Here is a 20,879-nt window from a genome sequence, read left to right as displayed (position 1 = left end):
TGATTTCAGCTTCGCACATGCCCATAGTTGTCTTCATTCTCATATAGAATTCTCAGTAGCACAATGAATCCCCTGAGGCACCAAAGAGCAAAGAGCAAAGACTAAACACTCTATAACGCGTCATGAACATAAGCACGGGAAATTGTCATATGACAGAGCAAATACTATGGTATGACAAATATATTATTTGAACAGAAATTATCATTGTGCTGTAGCACTGTAGCACATAAGGACGGGCCGCCCCTGCCTCCTTCATGAAAGGATGCCGCCTGTGTGCTCAGCCAGGTTTTCACTCTGTCCATGAGCTCCTTGTCACTGAAGCACTGAGTGATTAACCAGTTCTTCATCTTGGAAAAGAGGTGGTAGTCGCTCGGCGCCAAGTCTGGACTGTAGGGGGGGGAGTTGTTCGAAAGTTTTCCATGTGCACTTGTTCAATGAAGCCTTTGTGCAAGCAGTAGTATTGAATTGTCATGGCAAAGAATGATACTCTTGGAGAGCAATCCACGGTGTTTGTTTTGGATTGCTCTCTGAAGCTTCTTTAGTGTTTCACAATAAACATCTGCTGTTATTGTGGTCCCAGGCGCCATAAACTCTGTCAACAATACTCCTTTGTGATCCCAAAAAAAACTGTAGCCATCATCTTTCGGTTCGAGAATGTTTGTTTGAATTTTTTTTGGCTTGTTCGGGAATTGAGTGTGCATCCACTGCTTTGACTGTTCTTTGGTCTCAGCATTCACGAACTGTACCCATGTCTCATCTCATGTCACGAATCTGTCCAGAAATTGATCACCATCATTTGGTAACGCTGAAGGAACATTAAGGTCGAGGTCATTCTCTGAGCTCCCCCTTCCTTAAATTCCATTCCATACCAATCATAAAAATCTTACTATAAGCTATGACACACTTAAACATTTGGTTTCACGAGACAACAAATGGTCTATACCCCCTTAACAGTCCACTGTATAACACTGAAGAACAGTCTCGACGAATTGAGGACCGTTTTTGCAAAACTTGCTAACTGCAAAATTTTCAAAATTGAGATTTTGGTGGATTAGTTAACACAAGACAGGCCTCTACATGATGTTAAAGGCTTCTTAGGAAAATCTTATTATTTCCTTCATAGTAGTGTGTCAAAGTGTGATCGTTTTTTCAAAACATGCTTTCTGCTATGTGAGAGCTATAGCAAAACTTGCAGTTATTTCAGTTTTTTGTGTTTCCTATAAAATTTAGTTTTTACAGTTAGCAAGTTTTGCAAAAACGGTCCTCAATTATGCTTTAAGAGAAAATGTACTAAACATCACAAAATAATACAAAGTTTTAAAACTATGGAATATTCATAATGTTACTTACATTTTTCGGCAATTTTCTTGAAAGTTCAGATGCCCATGTGATTAGTATCTTAGGCACTGACGAAGATAATTTATATTATTACAATGTACCGAAGTACATATGATATTTCCGTGCAGAAATTCTGCGTCATCATATGATGAAGGATGTGGAACAGAGAAAAATTCTCTCCAGCACCGGGATTTGAACCCGGGTTTTCAGCTCTATGTGCTGACGCTCTATCCACTAAGCCACACCGGATTCCCATTGAATTCTCTCAGTTTAAGTTCCACCTCTTGGGTTCCCTTTAGTGGCCTACCCTCATGCACTGTGTCATACATGTATGACAGTGGCACAATGTCCACACATGTGCAGAGGTGCACTTGTTGAGTGACTGAGTGGCCGGGATCCGACGAAGTAAGCACAGTCTTAAATCACATATATTATTACGATGTAATATATTTCCACTTAGTCACTCTGTTCCACTCATTCTTCATCAGAAGATAATTTAGACAGGGTCATGTGCTTATTTGCAAACCTGATTTATACTTGTTCAAACCATGAGTATACACATCATATGAAAGTAGATTTTGTATGCAGGATGAAATAAGAAATTACAATTATTGTTGATTATACTTAATGTTTATTAAAATAACAATTATAAATTCACTACTATATTATGTTCTAGTAAAACTACTGTACAATATAAACATTAATTCTAATGTAACAAAACTCATTATAACCAACAACACAATGAAAAGCTATAGTTATCTTTGGTATCTCCCTTTATATAAGTACTGATACATTGGTATCAATTGCAAGCTTTTAATTCGATTTTTGTACATACAGTAAAAAATTACGAGATTATTTGCTGTTCATCTTGGAACTGTACCTAGTTTTACGCAAAATGTCTATTATACCAATGACCTTAAATTATATATTTTAAACTCACAATAGAGCTATCAGGTGTATTCACTAATCATTATTTACAAAATATCTTGAAATATTTTATCTTTAGTTAAAAAGAATGTTTTAATTTCTGGTCTCACAACTGGTGTTCGAGTGTACTTTACGAATGATCTAACAGCTATTAACTGTACCTGGTGTCAATCTTCTTCCATACCTTTCACTTTGTGAAAACTTAAACTTTTAAAGCATTTATATATCACTCTAACTATACTCGTTAGAAAGTACAATTTTCAATTACACATCATTAACAGCAATAATATGCGACGTCCTAAGGGAGCATATAGATGTTACATGTACCGAGTGAGCAGATTATCTATGAAATGTGAGTGCAGCATTGAGATCATGGGCTGCAGAGCATACACTCCTGGTCAGCAGCAACAAGATTTTGTGGTTAAACCACAGTCTAGTATATACAGTCACGAAGCTCAATACGTAGTAAATATGCATCCAAAGATAGTTGCTAACCACTAGAATCGCTACTATCGCCTCATTACAGACAATGCAAAATAGTACCTGCACAGTCTATTGTTCCTAGTACCCTCATAAACTCAAGCTTCGTGACTGTATATATTAGACTGTGGTTAAACTCGCAGCATTACAGTGACTCTATAACAAAATATTATCAGCTAATTGGTCTACATATCTTACTTTCATCTAACTGTATAAAATACACAGCAGCAGCCAGATGCATTGTAGGAGGAAATGAAATGCTGAAAATAACTGTAAACATTGTTTTGTACAGAGAAAACAAGTGTACTCTTAATGAAGTAGTACCAATTATGGTCTGTAAATAAAAACGGCGATGAACAGTACTGAGTTTCTTAGTTTTAGCTACGATTTATTGGTGATTATATCGCGGGTGCTCGTGTAAAGGGGGTTAAGTCAAATTGTAAGGTATGTAAACTTCTCTCCTTTGGTACTGAACAAAACCCCTTTGTCACAAAATACGGAGTACTATAACTGCATCATGGATGGAAGAATGATTTAACCCCTTTAACACAAGAATAAAGTAATTGCGGAGAGTTTAAATCTGTACTTATCCCAGTTTAGCGAAATCATAATAATAGGCCTAATTATTTTATCCTTCAACAAGTGTCTGCAAGAAGAGATGCTTAAGACCGAGAGAGATTGCATTCAGGAATAGGAAGACAGCATTAGCTGCAGAAACCCTACTACCACCACTACTACTACTCAACAAATGTTCACTTATGATTAATATGTTCATACTGAATCCACAAATACTGTCAGGATATTTCAAGAGAAATTCCTTGGTGTTTGAATTCCAGGTCTCACTACGATTCATAATCTGGTTACTATTTTTTTTTGGAATGGGAAGTGTTCAAGATAAGAAACGAAAAATACGATGTACATTGCTCACAGAAGAAACTTTGGATAACACTGGACACTGGCTGAAAAATTCCCCTAAAAAATCTCGGGAATTTCCTACCCTTCCATATGAGGAGGCTACAAAGTTACTTAAGTTAAAACTATATAAAATTACTGTGATCCAGTACATAGGAGTAGATTTTGTAAATAGATTTCGAATAAAGTGCATGATGAAGAATATTTTGTTTTCAGATTATGCAAAAACAATTGATACTGAAGTTCCAAAACACCTAATCTGCTCCATGAGATACTCCTTCATGACCCAAAAATTGGCATGTGGTGAACACTTAGCAGTGACAGAATACGTCCAATTTTTTTAAAGAAACAATTAATAGTGACAGATACAACATTTTGCAACCCTTTTTTACTGCATTAACTGTGAGGAAATGTTGTTTCGCATTCTTCCAGCAGAGCTCTGCAACGGCACATATAAGTAATGTTTCCATGCAGCCAATTAATGAAGAATTCAATGATGAGGCTCTGATAAATCCAAAGAGATTATATATGTCACTAGTTCGTCCAGTAATGGAATATGGTGCTGCATGTTGGGAGCCTTACAGATTAGAACATATTAATACACAGGAAAAGATTAAAAGATGGGCTCTCAAGCGTTGTCGTAATAATTCACCATTAAAATGGAACACACTCATGGACCGGAGAATGTGAAACATACAGAGGTGAACCTGCCTGGAGAGAAATAAAAAATAGGTTGCAGCCGCCAAATTACTCTTCAAGGAACGACCACTCATATAAATTGAGGGAAAGAAGACAGAGGATGGACACTGGAAAGTTTTCTTTTCTCAATCGTACTATCAGGGACTGGAATGCTTTACCTGCAGACCTACTAAAGGCTTTACCAATAACCAAAAATGTATTTAAAAATAGGCTTAAGGACTTTACTAATAGACGGTACTATATTATACACACTATTTAAAGGGTGTAATTGATATTTTGTTACTTGAAGTGTTGTATCAGTGAAGAAGTGTGTTGTGTAAGTGAAGTGTGTTTCTGTCAGTGAACTTTTATAGTTTATAGTGGTAGTGCAAAGTATTTGAACAGTGAAATGTGTCGTCATTCCAGTGCAGTGAGTGAGTTGACAGCGAAATAAGTGGTGCTGAAAGGTATTTATGCAGGTATGAACATATCATACTCGGGGGTTTAGTTCGAACTTAGGGTTAAGATACAAATTAGACTGACTTTAAATATTATTTTAAGTGATCGTGTTTCATTTAATTTAGGATGCTCCTTCTTGTTGTTGTTGTTGTTGTTGTTATTATTATTATTAATATTATTATTAATTTATTTTTCATTAGTTCTGTTTATTATTAATTGTCATTATTGAGTGTAATTAGTTACCACTGCTACTGGGTATATTCCCATTTGCAGTGAATAAATGAATACATACATAGATTTGTTCCAGCAAGCAATTCAGAACGCATTACGAACTAATACCGAATATCTTTCGATGCATACACTAGTTGAGTATGTCCTCAGAACTAGTTCAAGATTTTACGTTGTTTGAACATTTCTTTAACTGTTTTTTCACTGCCTTCGGAGTTACTTCTCATATTAAAATTATATTCATCTTCTGAACTTAATTTGTCATAAAATATATCACTATCACTTTCCAAATCACTCATGATCGACTATATTTTAATTTTAACTTGCCCAGTCTCCAAGCATTTTAACCTCAACCTCAGATTAAGCCATCTGCACATGCATCAACAGTTCAGAATTCCCAGTTTCTGCTGCTCTTAATTGAGAACCAATTTCACTCGTTCTAAAGTCCATTGGAACAGGAAACTGGGAGTTCACAATACATAGGATCAGAATCAGTTCAAGTCTTGTTGAAATGCACACTGATTCTGTGCATGAGCAGGCAGTTCAGAATCGATGCTGAACCATGCTGGAACAAACCTATTGCTAACATATGACCCCCTTGATCTCCCAACTTAATCCCTTCCGATTATCATCTCTGGGGAACGTTAAAAAATAAGGTGTATAGGACAAATCCATACACCTTGGACGAACTAAAGAATAACATCCATCAAGAGATTAATTCAATTTGTCAAAGAAAAGTGAAGGGTAATTTTCTAAGCAGACGCCAGAAATGTGTGGAAAACAAAGATACCGGTAGGCAGTTCGAGCATCTCTTTGCATGACATGTTGAGTACATCATTTTAAAAATAAAAGTGTTACTTTTATTTCGTTAGTTAGTCACTCTAGTGCCCTGCGAAATCTTATTTCTGGCTGGGAGCACACACATCATGGCTTGTGAACTTCATGTCGTGTTCAAGTTTCAAGGATAATCCACTCACTCAATAGAAGAGTCAATAAAGTCAATAATTTCGTAGACTAGCGGCTGGATAATACTGTTCACTGAATTACAAAATCAACTGCACAGGGTGTCCCAAAAGTCACGATCAGATCATATTTCGATGTTATTTCGGTGAAGGTAAAATGTAATATTGAAAATGAAAATAATTTCTTCAATAAGTTTACAAGAAATGGAATTATTTACAATATTAGTGTGGTCTAACTTATTGGTGTATTGCCTGTCATTTTCTGTGCACAGCTGCAGGCTAAGACCAGGTGCACATAGAATCAGACGTGACGCTATGCGGTGCAGCGAGATGCTACGTTTTGCTTTACAATGCCTCACAACAGCTTAAAACTGCCTGCTCGCGACAACTGACTTGCTGGCTGTGTGGGTTTGGAAAACTAGCCTAGGCTACAAAATGGCGTCAATGAAAGAGGACTGTCTATATGTATTGTATTTGGTTATTATTTTCTAAGGACGCTTAATACACCTAAAAATCTATATGATTGAAAGAGTCTTAGAATTAAATACTACTAATGCACTGTACAAACGTCATTTTGTATGTTTATGACTACTTCACGACTCACAATAAAGAAAAAAATATATATTAAATCTATAATAAGTGATAGTATAGAGCAGAGAATTACGCTTATTACAAATTATTATTATTACTACTTATTATTCACGTGGTGCTTTCATCTCATTTGCAATTTCTCACATACTTTTAGAAAACATTATTGTTGTGATATTGTTTCAAAGATTGTACAGAACGTATCTCTCCTGTACTAAAATAACTAATTTATCCGCATTGAGCTCCATTATGAGTTATGTGCACTACACAATAGTATTCGTAGGTAGTGAAAGCGTGCAATCATAGCCACTTATATGGCATGTGCAGTACACTGCAGCTATAAGACTGTCTCCTCGCGATGAACTTCAAGCAGTCATTCAATGTTGTCTCTCCATGTCTGTTTCTGTGTGCATCACATCATAAGAAATCAATGGGAGACAAGTACCAACAGACAAAATGTCACGTCGTGCCGCATCTGATTCTGTGTGCATCCAGCTTAAGTGTCTATGATGGAAGTATTTTCAATAAGCTATGTTCCCGCCACTCAAGTGTGATAATTAACTTTATTGTTGCCAACTACGCGCCAAAATATACTTCTTCGTTTTAAAAACAGTTTTTGTTCAGATTTCCCTTAATAAATGTATCTTTGAAGCAAAGGAAGACTCCTGTCCATGACTTTCTGGCCTCCCTTTACATGCAATAAAAACATTTTAAACTCGTAGAGGTTTTATAACAGTAACTGAAGTTCTGAAAACACTCCAACAAGTATATGCTGAGAAAAGTATGGAGTTCAGAGCTGGGTTTAAGTGAAACAAGATGAATATAATCTAGGTGTACAATTTCTGAGCAGAAAAAATTATCACAGTTACCATACTGTACACTGAGAGTTCTTTGATTAAAAAAAAAAAACTTTTCAAGATTGTTCCCTACCTACTGGCAGAAGTTATTCATAGGGGAGGGATACTGCTTTGAAGATGGATATGTCTGAAGTGCTTACTAATGATTCAATTAGCCATAGTCAATGAAATTATTTCCTTTATCAACATATTTTATTATATTAAACTTATTCGTGTACTGAGGCATGATAAAAGAGCGATAATGGAAAAATAATAGAATGAGAAATGCAAGAGAATAGAAATAATAAGAGAAAACCTTAACCACAGCCATTTAGTCTCCATATATCTCTTAAAATACATCTGAGATCGATCGAATTCCAGTTAATTTAGTGAGGAGCTACAAGCAGACTAAATTACATATAAGCATTTTTGTGTATCCTCTAAGTCATAAGCTCCTTTTATTTTCATCCAAATCATGAATGCTATAATTTTGTAAATTTAAATCAATTTCCAGCATCTAATAAATTTAAGAAAGTTTTTGCCAGCTATATTTTGGTAGATAAATGTTGAACATTACACATATAGTTTTTGTAGATTTAGAAAAAGCATACGATAAGGTAAAGAGAAACCTACTATGGGAAATATTAGAAAAGAAGGGATACCCCAGACATTTAATAGATGTATTACAAAATATATATATAAAGCATCTGAAATAAGGATAAGCTTACGAAATGGATGATTTTCAGAAGAAATGAAAGTTAATAGTGGTCTAAGACAAGGATGTAGTTTGTCTCTACAATGTTTTAATATATATATATATATATATATATATATATATATATATATATATATATATATAGAATAAATAGGAATAATACGATGAATATGCTACTCTATGCTGATGACATTATAATAATATAAGAAACAGAAAATGATTTTCAGAAAAATGTTTTTGAATTAGGAAATGTGTTAGAAAAATATGGACTTAAAATTTCAATTAATAAAACGAAAATAATGGCTTTTCAAGGAAAGTACCCTCATAGATCCAAAATAGTAATAAACGATACAGTACTGGAACAAGTACAGAAACTTAACTACCTAGGATGTAATATAACTTATCAATGTAATCAAGATCTATACAATAAAATAAGTAAATTCCCGAACACTTGTGGAATATTAGCAAGAACATTAAAAAGAAAAAGAAGGAAAGTAGTTTAAAATTTCATAAAACAGTGGTCATTCCAACATTAACATATGGTTGTGAAACATGGGCGATAAAAGAAAAAGAATGGGATAAGATAAATGCGGCAGGAATGAGATATCTGAGAGCTATAGAAGGATGTACAATAATGGATAAAATAAAAACTGAAGAAATAAGATATGTATAGGCCTACTATAATAAGATACAAATAAATTGAATAATTAAAGGAAGAAAATCTCATCTAAATAAGAGGACTCAGTGAAGGATGCAAGAATACCTATAGTATTACTGCGCTGAATGGCGATACCAATGTGCTGACGTAGATATTGACTGCTTCGAGGGTCCCCAGAAAGTTGCACTAAACTTCTGCCTATGGTGGAGATGAGAGCTTTGGCTTCACTACACCATGATCCAAACGTTTCAATTCCAAAAGGGACAAAAATATAATTATCTGAAAGATGTTTATATTTATGGTGTTTACTGACAGCGGCACTTTCTGCCGCAGATCCTGGTGTCTTAGAGGTTGAAGACAAATGAGAAGGGGCCAGTGTATCCACACATGTGGAATTCCAAATTAAGGATCTGCCTACACGCCACTGGACTAGAGTCAGACCATCGGGTCTCTTGCCGTCTGAACGGCTGATCCTGGAAGGTTCTAAGATGGATGGAACCCCTGAGGATGTTAATGCTCTTTTAATGATGTCATTGAGTGATGAATGACGAGAGAGACGGCCCTTACTCATGACACATGACACAACTTAACGCATGGTGGCCATAAGAATCTACAATACTGCCACAGATACATTTATGAATGTGACAGATTTTGCAACTGAGGCGTAAAGCCATGGAAACTTTAAAGGATCTGAGATCCATAAGAGTACCGATGTTAGGGGAAGGAATTAGGCATTTGTCCAATAAATGATAAAATAAAATAAATATAGAAATAGATGGAGAAATCATTTACAGAAGATGGATAAAACTCGTTACCCTAAAATGATATATTATCAAACACATGGGAGAAGAGACGTTGGAAAACCAATGAAGAGATGGAGAGAGACATGAGGCCAGAACAGGAGAAATCTACTAATCCATGAAGAGGAGATGATGATGATGATGATGATGATGATGATAATGATGAATGCTGAACATTTGTTAGAGGAATCTATTCCAATCTCATTTTTTGTGACATTTTCTTTTCTCTTCTGGCAGATGGGAATTCATCTACATAATATCTTTCTGAGCTACAAATTGGACTTCTTGGAATATTAAAGCTGCCTTTAAAACCATATATGCACACATGCTCGCTCTCTCTCTCTCTCTTTTTCCCAGACTCAGATTTACAGCAATCCACTTAGGTGTGCACACAAGAATATCATACAAACTGTGACCTGGTGTAATTCAGAAGACTGCATCTTTACATAATCATAATCTGTAATCCCTATTCATGTCCAAAGCAAGAGAGGGAAGCAATGGGCATCAATAGGTGAGGCTAAAAACTAAAATACCACAAAAAATCGTTCGTAAATTTTATTTGTAGGGATGATAAAATATAAACGGCTCTAATACAAATTTCTGATATTGTAAACTGAAAAGTTATTAATTTCTGAATTATGCACGCAATTTTACTCACACACTGGTACACAATGTGTATCAGAAATTATATTACAAAGACCAGGAGTGGGTAGTGGCCCAAAGTGACAATATTTGCTCAATATATTTAGGATCGGAAACCTATCATGTGAGCTGTAAAGGCCCAAAGTGATATTTTCTTAATATATTTAGGATCGGAAACACATCATGTGATCTAGCAGGTCACTTGAATACTAATGACTTAGAGACGAGAATTTCATGCACCTATAAAATCCCAAAATGTGCATGCATTCATGTACTATCAAACTATGAAACATGCACGATCAAGCAAAAAATACATTAAAATATGCCCTTTCATTTTTGTTCCAAATGTCTTATTTAATTTCACTTTTTTTTTTGCACAGTTAACAACTAACAATATTTCTAAATTGGTTTCTGTGAGGTTCTTGTGAAAACTATGAAGTCCAGATGCATCTCAAGAAAAGCTAAAATAAGAATATACAAAACTATTATTAAACCAATAGTAGTATATGGAAGTGAAACCTGGACTCTATCTGAAAGGGCAATAAAGATCTTAAATGCCTGGGAAAGGAAAGTATTACGGAAAATCTTTGGGCCTACTTATGAGCAAGGGTTTTGGCGAATCAAAACAAATGCTGAGTTATATGAATTATATAAAGATATCAACATTGTTGTTGACATAAGGGCCGTAATGCCAATGATGATGATGATGATGATGATGATGATGATGATGTTGTGCTTGTTAGTCAATATGTTTTTGTAGGCAGAGAATGACCTCCCTACATTGCAAGAAGTTATGGGTGCAAACTTGAATGAACCTTTTTCTGCTGTTTAGTTTTCTTTTCCTCTCCTTCTTCAATCCTGATTCCTCCAACTAAAATGAGGGTTATAAAAATCGAGAAACTGAAGTGTCCACTGAAAACCATTAAAACATGCATTTAAACTGAATATAATGTATATTATATGAATTATTATGCTGAAAATTCCTTAAATATGCATTATGCATGTTTTTATCCCCAAAAAGGCCAAAACATGCAAATATGCACGCAAAAAGTACACATATTTGGAACCGGAAAGTAATGAAATGGATAAGTACTAAGTTTGAGCTATGTCCTATGTTCCTATAAAAACATGCATTTACATGGAATTCTCTAATGTCACACCGAATGCTTGGGCTTGGTTCAAGGAGACTTTTTCAATAAACTGCCTTGGCAATACATGGCCAACTATATGTATGTACACTGGCAGACCTGAGTTGTCGAAGTTACATATTCGTCTTGGGCTTAGTGCAGAGTGCTGTTCTCAGTACATAATTCTTTGGAAGTGTAACAGTTTTTACTGACAATGATCGTTATAAAATTAGATTGGATGTGGCTGCCTTTACTACTCACATTAGGCATGCATTAAAAATAAGCCCATTCTCCTTAACACGCAATTTATGACTGGACACAGAAAATTTAGTTCATATTTCGAACGTTCCAAAATTGACAACCCAAACAGCTCTTCATGTTCCTGTGAACACCCCACACAAACAGTCAACCACCTGTTATTCGAGTGTCCGCTACAAGAACGCAAGAGATACCAGCTAGAAACCCATCTTAGCATGTGTGATACAACTTTCTTACCACCATTAACAAAAGTTTTTCTGAAGCAATGTTGCTTAAAGGAATTTCACAGATTTATTACAGATGTATTTAAGACCTTGTAGAAGAATAGTAATTAGTAACAGTGTCCTATTTATTCTTCTTGGAGCCAAATTTGTAACTTTTAAAAGTGTGGTTACTATGTTGAAGTGTATGTGTTGTAACGGATGCTTGATTTGTTATGTATGTGAGTCATAATTATGGGATGCTTGATGTCGTCGCAATGTCGTAATTATAGTTTGATTGTGTTTGTGTGACTATTGTGTACTGATTTATGATGTATGGTACGGAAAGCTGCATATTTGTGTTATAGAAGTGTTACGTATGTGTGTTGTTAATGTTTTTGTATGTCTCAAATTGATGCCTAATTTGTTTGCTTTGCAATCGCAATGCCTAATTTACGGATTGTTTATGTTTTGTTTACATCGCATAAGCTAATTTAATTTTCTTTTCCATTTCTCTTTATGCTTATATTTTTTGTGTAAAACTATAGCCCTAACATACATATGTAAAATAGGGCTAACCCCCATTGGAGATACAACAACAATAATAATAATAATAATAATAATAATAATAATAATAATAATAATAATATAATAATAATAATAATAATTCTCCTTAACAGAAGTGCATTTTATGAATATCATAGTGTCTTAAGGCTCGTCTCCACTAATAAAGATTTAACAAAAACATGTTAAATGTTAAACTGTTTACTGCTAACATCCCAACATGTTGATTGAACATGTTAATGTTAATTTCATTTTACACTTTGTCTACACTGTTAAACTTTACTTTCTTTGTACAGTTCACCATAAACAGTCTATGAGATTTTAATGTAGGTAGTGTCTTATTTTCAAACCTTGGACAATGGACTCAGATGAAGATGATTTGGCTTTTGTAATTGCCTCTGTAGCTTGTTAGAAGATCTTGAAAAGGAAGAAATGAGAATGTGGATGCGGCAATATCTTAGTAAAAGACACAATGCAGAAGACATTCTAAACGAGCTTAGAGTTCAAGATCGATTTGGATTCAAAAACTTTCTGAGAATGTCAGAACACGATTTTAATAATGTAGTGCTGCAAAAAATATTTCCTGTCGTATCAAAGGAAGACACACAATTAAGAGCAGCCATTTCACCTCATTTAAAAAAATTACAGCGCGATTGATTGACTGACATAGGTGCTACAACATGATAAATGTTAAAGGAGTGGCTAATATCGTGTGATTCTTTCCGAAGTTTTACGAATGTTAACATATGTCACCAAATACGATCATTACTGACGTCAACATAGCATTAACGTTTAGCAAACCACGAGAATGTGAAAACTCTCTATTGTATTCTCGAAAACAGTTAAATAATAATTTCAGTTCTCTCTGCCTTCTTTGGTTTGTCTCTGTATTATTTTGCAGCCACATCCCACAAACAAGGCTTTTCCATCAGTGCACTAATCAATTTTATTCTAACGGTAATTTCTTTCGTCCGCTCCACTACTTCGAACAACTTACAGCCAACACCAAGGATCATATAAAAATTATCAAGAAGTGCTCCTAGTTACGCACCACAAAATCGAAAGTTTGATGCTATGGAAATTGTATGAACTTTGCCGAATTGTACCGACACTGCACGAGCAAGTGAATTGAATTGACATGTTTTCCATTGCTGCTGGAAAACAAGCCAACATGTTAAAAGTGTTAACTTCAACATACTCAGTTAACATGCTAAGTCAATTGAGACTTGAAATGTCAATATACATGTTAAATTCAATATGTTATATTTAACATGTTGTTATTAAATATTTAATAATGGAGATGAGGCTTTAGGAACAACATTAAACAGAACTTTTCTGGTTTCTACGACTCACATGACGTGTTTCTGGCCATAAGTATACTGAGCAAATATAATTGCTTTGGACCACCGAATCCATTCCCGGTCTGTGTAACATCATTTCTAATACACACATGCAACAATGAGACACCATACGTTACGAGATTTTGAAGAGTATGACATATGTCTAAGAAAATGAGAGAGACCTTTACATAAATGAAGAGATTGAGGTTGTATAATATTATTTTTAATTGTGCAATGCATTATAGATATCCAGATCTAAAAATAATACAAATTCAACATATATCCTTTGTACAATTATATACTATACACAAGAAAACACAAATTAACATTTCATAGAATCAGAATGTAGGCTAATTACTTAGACTAGATGAATATAAGCTCTTTGGAAGTTTAAGGTATAAACGACAAACAATAAGGACAATTCGTACAAAGAATTTCACATAACTCTTCTTATATTCTCAGGCTGTATATGGCAATTTTGTTTCATAAGTGCACTTTCAACTCGTGAATGAGCACCAGCATGTATTAACGTTTTTCGAAATAATCCAAGTTATTAAAGAAGTTGATAATTATGAAATACAGCATCTTTAGCACAGTTTCATTCCAATGTATTAGTAATAAATGTGTGAATGACTGATTTAGTTCTCGAATGTAAGTATGATGTTTCCTACTAAGTAATTTAAATAAGTGACATACAGTATGTAAAAATTTCGTCTGGGCTTCCCAAATCATAAGTGAAAAAAATAGAATACTTACCTCTCACCATATCTGTTGCTACCCTTTCAAACAAAAATAATGCTGTTTTCTATACAACTTTTGTTCTTTCTTTCTTTCTTTTATGTCTGCACAAGTGTGACGAATAAATAAATTTTAAAATGCTTACACATTTCCTGCAAAAAGCATGGTTTATGTACAGAAAGAAGTAAGTAAAATATCAGAGATTTATGAGTCTTACATTTCACTTCAAGGTGAACATAGCTAGCAATCCCTTTCTTTGATGGTAAACATTTCGCACAAGCAACAAAATAATATTTAATGAAGTATGGTAATCAATATTTAAACATCTTATCAAATAGGCCATATTAAAAAGTTTCATGCATTGAAAAACGAAATGTATAGCTATTTATCACATTATTCAATACAAGTATTGAATTAGTTAAATACAGGATGATCCATAATAAAGTACATCTTTACCATTTTAATCACTTGTAATTTCCTTGTGGACGTCAATGTAAACATGAAATGGCATTTTATCGCAGTAGTGGCTCTGGGAGAAACAGTGTAGGTGGTCATAGTTGAAATTAACACATGAGTATCGTTTACTGTTTGTGTCCATTGTTGAAAAGTGTATATATAGTAATAAGTTTGAAAATATGCAGTGGGCAGCGTGTTTTTTAATTGGTTTATTTTATGATACTTCATCAACTGCAATGGTTATCTAACATTCGAGTAAAACTAAGGTGATAATGTCAGCGAAATTAATCCAGTGTCCAATGACAAAAGTTACCCGGCATTTGCTCTTAATGGGTTCAGGGAACACCACTGGAAAATTCTCAACCAGTTAACTTGTCCCAACAGGATTTGAACCTGGGCCCTCTTGTTTCACAGTTAGGGCAGCATGTTAATTTGTTTTTTTTTTCTTCCGCCATGTTAATAATGTCAAAAAAGTGCTTATACAAATTCTGGCCACTCGAGCACAATTACGAGGCTGTAAAAAAATAAGTTTCCCTGGGACCATTTACAGAAAGAAAAAACAGTTTCATGGAAAGATTTATTGGAACAGATACAGCAATTGTTGAACTATTCTTCAACATATTCCCCACCGAAATTGAGTCATTTGTCATACTGTGGGATCGAAACCAGTGTATAACAGGCATCTGCACCTCTCTGTCGATCCCATGGTATGACAAATGTCTCAATTCCAGTGGGGAATATGTTGAAAAATAGCTCAACAGTTGCTGTATCTGTTCCAATAAATTTTTCCAATGAAATTGTATTTTCTTTCTGAAAACGAGCCCAGGGAAACTTATTTTTTTACGGCCTCCTAATTGCGCCAAAATTTGTACAAGCATTTGTTTTGACATTATTATTATGGTGAAAGAAAAAATTAACTTTTTTATCTGCACCCATGAGAAAGTTTGCTTGTAAGTGAACTGGAATACAAGTTATTTGGCTGAAACACAAAGGACATTTGGAAAACAATTTGGTGTGCATATTTCAAGCAAGCCAACAATTCCAGTTGACTGCCATGCAAGAATGAAGAACATGACCCCTGAGTGCAAGAATGAAAGGTACTCAACAAGAAAAACAAGTCTATATATTTTTAGTGGGTTATTCTACGACGCTTTATCAATTGCTGTGGTTATCTAGCATCTGAATGATATGAAGGAGATAATGCTCTAGAGATGAGTCCAGGGTTCAGCACCAAAAGTTACCCAGCATTTGCTCTTAATTGGTTGAGGAAAAACCCTGGAAAAAACCTCAACCAGGTAACTTATCCCAATCAGGATTTGAACCCGGGCCTGCTAACCATTACTCCACAGCAGTGGACAGTCTGATATTGCCATGGTTTCAGCTCTTCTTATATCCCTATAACATGGTTTATGGATGAGACATGGTTACACCTAACAGGCTATGTCAATTCTCATAACAACAAATAATGCTGGCTGACGAAAATCTCAATGTTATCCACCATGTGGATCATGGGCCAAGATGGAGCTGGAACAGGAGCTACTTGCTTGTATTTTTCTTTCTATAAAAATGTTGGCAAATTTTGATGGAGAAGTTGAAACCATTTACACATCACTCCAAAATATGTTCGGTTACATAAATGCTAAACATAGTTTTCCTATTCGATTCTAAAGCTGCAATCCAGGCCATCAGTTCAACTATATCCTCTGAAAGCGAAATAATTAAAGAAATCCATTGCATGGTACAGCAAATTCAAAATTTAAATACGAATTTACAGTGTGATCAGTTATGCTTCCCCCGGAGCAAGGGGTTTTTCCTATGACCGAGCCCCCACTTGTCTGCAGCGCACTGGGGGGAGTAGCAAACCTGCTTGCTTACTTGTTGACCTGCTGAATGTCGTAGTCATACCGCAGCTGTTCCTAGGAGTGTGTATGTATGTATGTATCCAATGCCTACCCACTTCACTTTACGTGATTCAGGTTCTGCATATTGCAGATAGATAGCAGGATTGTTGTGTTGTTCGTTTCTTAATTTGACAGTATATGCATCGTGAATTTACAAAGGCACATTGTGTCTTTATTTACGATTCATGTGTTAACTCAGTAAGCTCGTGAAGTTCGAAGAAGGTTTCAAGAAAGATTTGCGGGTATAGACACTCCAGATCATAAAACAGTCCATAATCTTCATCATAAATTTCAGGAAACTGAAAGTGTCCATTTTACAATTCATTTTTGGTTTTCAGATAAATCCAATTCAATATAATAAATTTATTCCAATGCTCAATCAATATGATTGATCTATTTTGCAAATTTTATTATTTGCTATGATATCTCAAAGAGATATTAACGTTTTCGCCTGTTTGGCATCATCCTTTTAAAATATCTGATGATGCCGAACAGGAGAAAATGTTAATATCTCTTTGAGATGTCATAGCAAATAATAAAATTTGCAAAATAGATAAATCATATTGATTGAGCACTGGAATAAATTTATTATATTGAAAGTGTCCACATTAAGAAACCAAAAAGCAGCGTAGGGTTCTCACCGAAGGATGATTACATGACATTCGTAATCATTTAGAAAATTCTCTCAGAAAATCTCTTTATTGTCTTGTACAAGTGGGACTTGCATATGGGTCTGTGCAAAAGGGTACTAAATTACTGCACTTCAAGTTGAATAAAATAACTGTGCTCTTCAGCCAGATGACTATGTATGTAGGCGCACATTTTGTGAGTGGATTCTGGATAATGTGATTATTTATTTCCTAAAGAGATGCGAAAAATGTGTGGAGAATGAAGGCTGGCAGTTTCAACATCTCATTTGATAATTTGGTAAGTAATGAGCCTCTTAAATTTATTTGGTATTGTTGCATGGTTGGTTTGTTTTATTATTTTATCCTCTTGCTAATCAGCAAGACCAGGCTAACTGGCTAATGAGCAGCGAGCTCGCCCACAGGCAAAACACTCTGGTGGAAAGCAAAACTGACTGCACTGTAGTTTTTCCAATGGATCCCTGCCCACTATAGGCTGAATGATAATGAGAAAGCTGATATGTTAGCCAAAAAAGGAAATAAAATCAACTACAAATTTTCATATGAATCTATTAAAATGATTATAAAAAGGAGAATTACAGCTGACACCAGCATTTTTGACGTGTGTCCTAGATATATAGTGCCCAGTTTGTGAGGATGTTGCTAGTGCAGCTGAGAATAGTACCACTTCCTATACACGTCACATCAGCCATTTGCCAAACAAAGTTATCAGATTGATTGCGGCAAATGTAAAACACTGGCACTTAACGTTCCCATTACTTATTTCACACGCCAAAAACGGTGACATGGACTGTAACTCCAATCATGACAACAATTCAGTAATGAAACACCAAAATTCAAGATGGAAAAATTCACTGAAAGATATTAATCCTGATCTATCTCAAAAATCCGCTGTGGCCATGTTCAGATTAGTTACTGGTCACGATTGCCTCAGTAAACATCTTCTTCAAATAGGCTTATTGACTTCTCCTAAATGCTTATTATGCATAAAGAAAGAGGATATGGACATGGAACACTTCCCAAATTGCGAATCTCTCGACACTTTTGTGAATCTTACATCCAAATATTGGGAAGCAAGAAGGAAGATAACTGCATTGTTAAATCCTGAGCATTATATACACATACACATTACGTTCTGAGAAAGTTGTTTGAGTATGGTAAGTAGTGTCCACCTTAAGAACCATTGCTCCCATTTTCTTCAATGAGACTGTTAACTCTGAGATTTACAGTCGCATCTTCACAAAATTCATGGAACAGTTGACGACATCGAGCTGATGGAGGGATACTTCCAGCAAGATAGTACTACAAGCCACACATCCAGTGTGTCCATGATGCTCATAATCAGCTGATCATGTCATTTCAAACAATCTGTGTGCTCTCAGATCACCAGACCTATTCTATCCAAACTTTTTCTTTTGAGGCTTACTTGAAAATCAGAGTGTACGCAAATCGTCCAAGGACAAATGCTCAGCTCCAAAAAGCCATTACAGGAATGAAATTAGCAACATTACCAACCATACAACTCCAGCAATCACAGAATATGATGTAATGGGTAGAATTCTCTTTGGATGAAGGAGGACACTTCCAACATTTGTTGTGACTTGGAGGGAGGTAAGTCTGATTCTCCCACAATTACTGTATGATTCAAAAGTGAACTTATAACTGATTAAAATGGTAAATGTTTATACAGATCATCCTTTATTTGAAAGAGAAGAAATGCTGAAAATGCAATAAATATTTTTATAAGTACACAAATATTTTTACACACACCAGATCTTATTACTTAAAATTAATTAGTTATATCATTAATTCTAGTTCACGTTAACATTTTGTTTAGAAACTTAAAATTGTTTAGTCGTCACGTTAAAAGTGTTAAAATTTAAAATAGGTTATATACCTTAGACAGCAGGTTTCGACACTGGTGCTGCGCCATCTTCAGTGTCCTACGAACTACTGTACATGACACATTGGCATCGAAACAGGCTGTCTGTCTAAGATACATAACCTATTTTAAATTTTAACACTTTTAACGTTTCGACTAAACAATTTTAAGTTTTTAATTAGTTATATTTCCTGTAAGTATAAATTTGTTTTCAAGAAATTGTGTTTATAAATTTTTATTAATATTTTTATGATCTTTCTTCTTTGACCGTGAGATTATTCATATTTATTTTTATTCCCCTCTTTTTATTAATTTCATATTTTATTATTGTTACGACTCCAAAGATAACTTCTCATAAGACCCATAGTCAGTACATAAGTTACCATTAGCACAAAAGCAGATACAGTAGAGCATCGATTATCCGAATACCGATCAACCAAAACATTGGTTAACCGAAAGCATTCCAGTCGGCAAATTTGAATTTGCGTGTGCACCATATAGAAGTTTCGCTGGCACTGTTTGCGAGATTTAGTGGCAAAAAAACGAGTCTCAGCTCTGAAGCAAAAAAAAAAAAAAAAATGGACTTGCTTACTTTAATGGCTGTTCTGAACTTGTCAAACTAGGCTAATCAGTTCTCTGTGTTATTTGTAAGGCATGTGATATAAAATATATACTGTATGTATAGTTTTGTGTTTAATATCAGTGTTTCTTTGTTTCATACTGCTCCTATGACACTGGTACAATTTTTTTTTGTAAATGATCAGTTATCCGAACACTCCGTCCCCAATTGTTTCAGATAATCGATGCTCTACTGTAATTTGAAATGTTTAATAACAAAGACATCCAAAATAGCTCGTTATAAATTATACAAAACTAAATTGGCATCCTTTACTATAAGATGAATGAAGTACGTTTCACTGAATCCTTATTGTGTTTTCGTGATGCCCAATATTTTAAAAGATAAAGGAACCATTTTGACAACCTTAGAAACACTGTAACCTCCTGCCAAATTACTTCCTTCTATACACCTGTTAGACCATATAAATTATAATAAGTTATCTGTACCTAATGTGTAACAGATTAACTTCAATTTAAGCATCAAGCTTGCAAGCAACTAAGTATAAAAATCTTACAGGCACTTTGCTGGCATGATAGACAATTGCATTAGTTAACAATGATAGTATCATCGTTGCTATGTCCACTAAAATAAAACCCAACTCAGATCATCTAATCTGGAAATCTGAGTGTCAGATATTGGTATGCGTAATCATACACTACCAACATTATTGCACCACCTGGACCAAGTCGCAGAACTTTTGGAAGAAGACCTTTATACAGAGCACGCCACCTATAACAGAAATAGCATTGAACAGTTATTACCCAATACTGCTAAAAATACAGATTAGTAATATCCTCCTTGACGTGTAAAGTAGTGGCATATGCCAACCCTAAAACTGAGAACAACTTTATTTAACTAGGTAGCTAGCGAGTACAAATTAAAATTATAAAACAAAAATGTTTCTAGCCACTACCGTAAGAACCA

General features: G+C 34.8%; 1 protein-coding gene and 1 non-coding gene across 9 annotated transcripts in view; both read right to left on the bottom strand.

Annotated features, from left to right (window-relative positions):
• Positions 1-1,515: 1,515 nt before the first annotated feature.
• On the bottom strand, positions 1,516-1,587 carry TRNAY-AUA (transfer RNA tyrosine (anticodon AUA)). The gene has a single exon. It is a non-coding gene; the product is annotated as a tRNA-Tyr (tRNA).
• Positions 1,588-2,833: 1,246 nt separating this feature from the next.
• Positions 2,834-20,879, bottom strand: part of LOC138701385 (mitochondrial 2-oxodicarboxylate carrier) — a 79,993-nt gene continuing 61,947 nt past the window's right edge. For all 8 annotated transcript variants that reach the window (XM_069828233.1, XM_069828230.1, XM_069828232.1 and 5 more), the window contains exon 8: positions 2,834-20,684. In XM_069828233.1, the coding sequence (XP_069684334.1) occupies positions 20,564-20,684 (121 nt within the window). In that variant the 3' untranslated portion in view covers positions 2,834-20,563. The remainder of the gene's footprint in view (positions 20,685-20,879) is intronic.

The sequence above is a fragment of the Periplaneta americana genome, chromosome 6 (assembly GCF_040183065.1).
Source record: "Periplaneta americana isolate PAMFEO1 chromosome 6, P.americana_PAMFEO1_priV1, whole genome shotgun sequence".
NCBI classification, from domain to species: domain Eukaryota; kingdom Metazoa; phylum Arthropoda; class Insecta; order Blattodea; family Blattidae; genus Periplaneta; species Periplaneta americana.
This window is presented reverse-complemented; position numbering and strand designations above follow the sequence as displayed.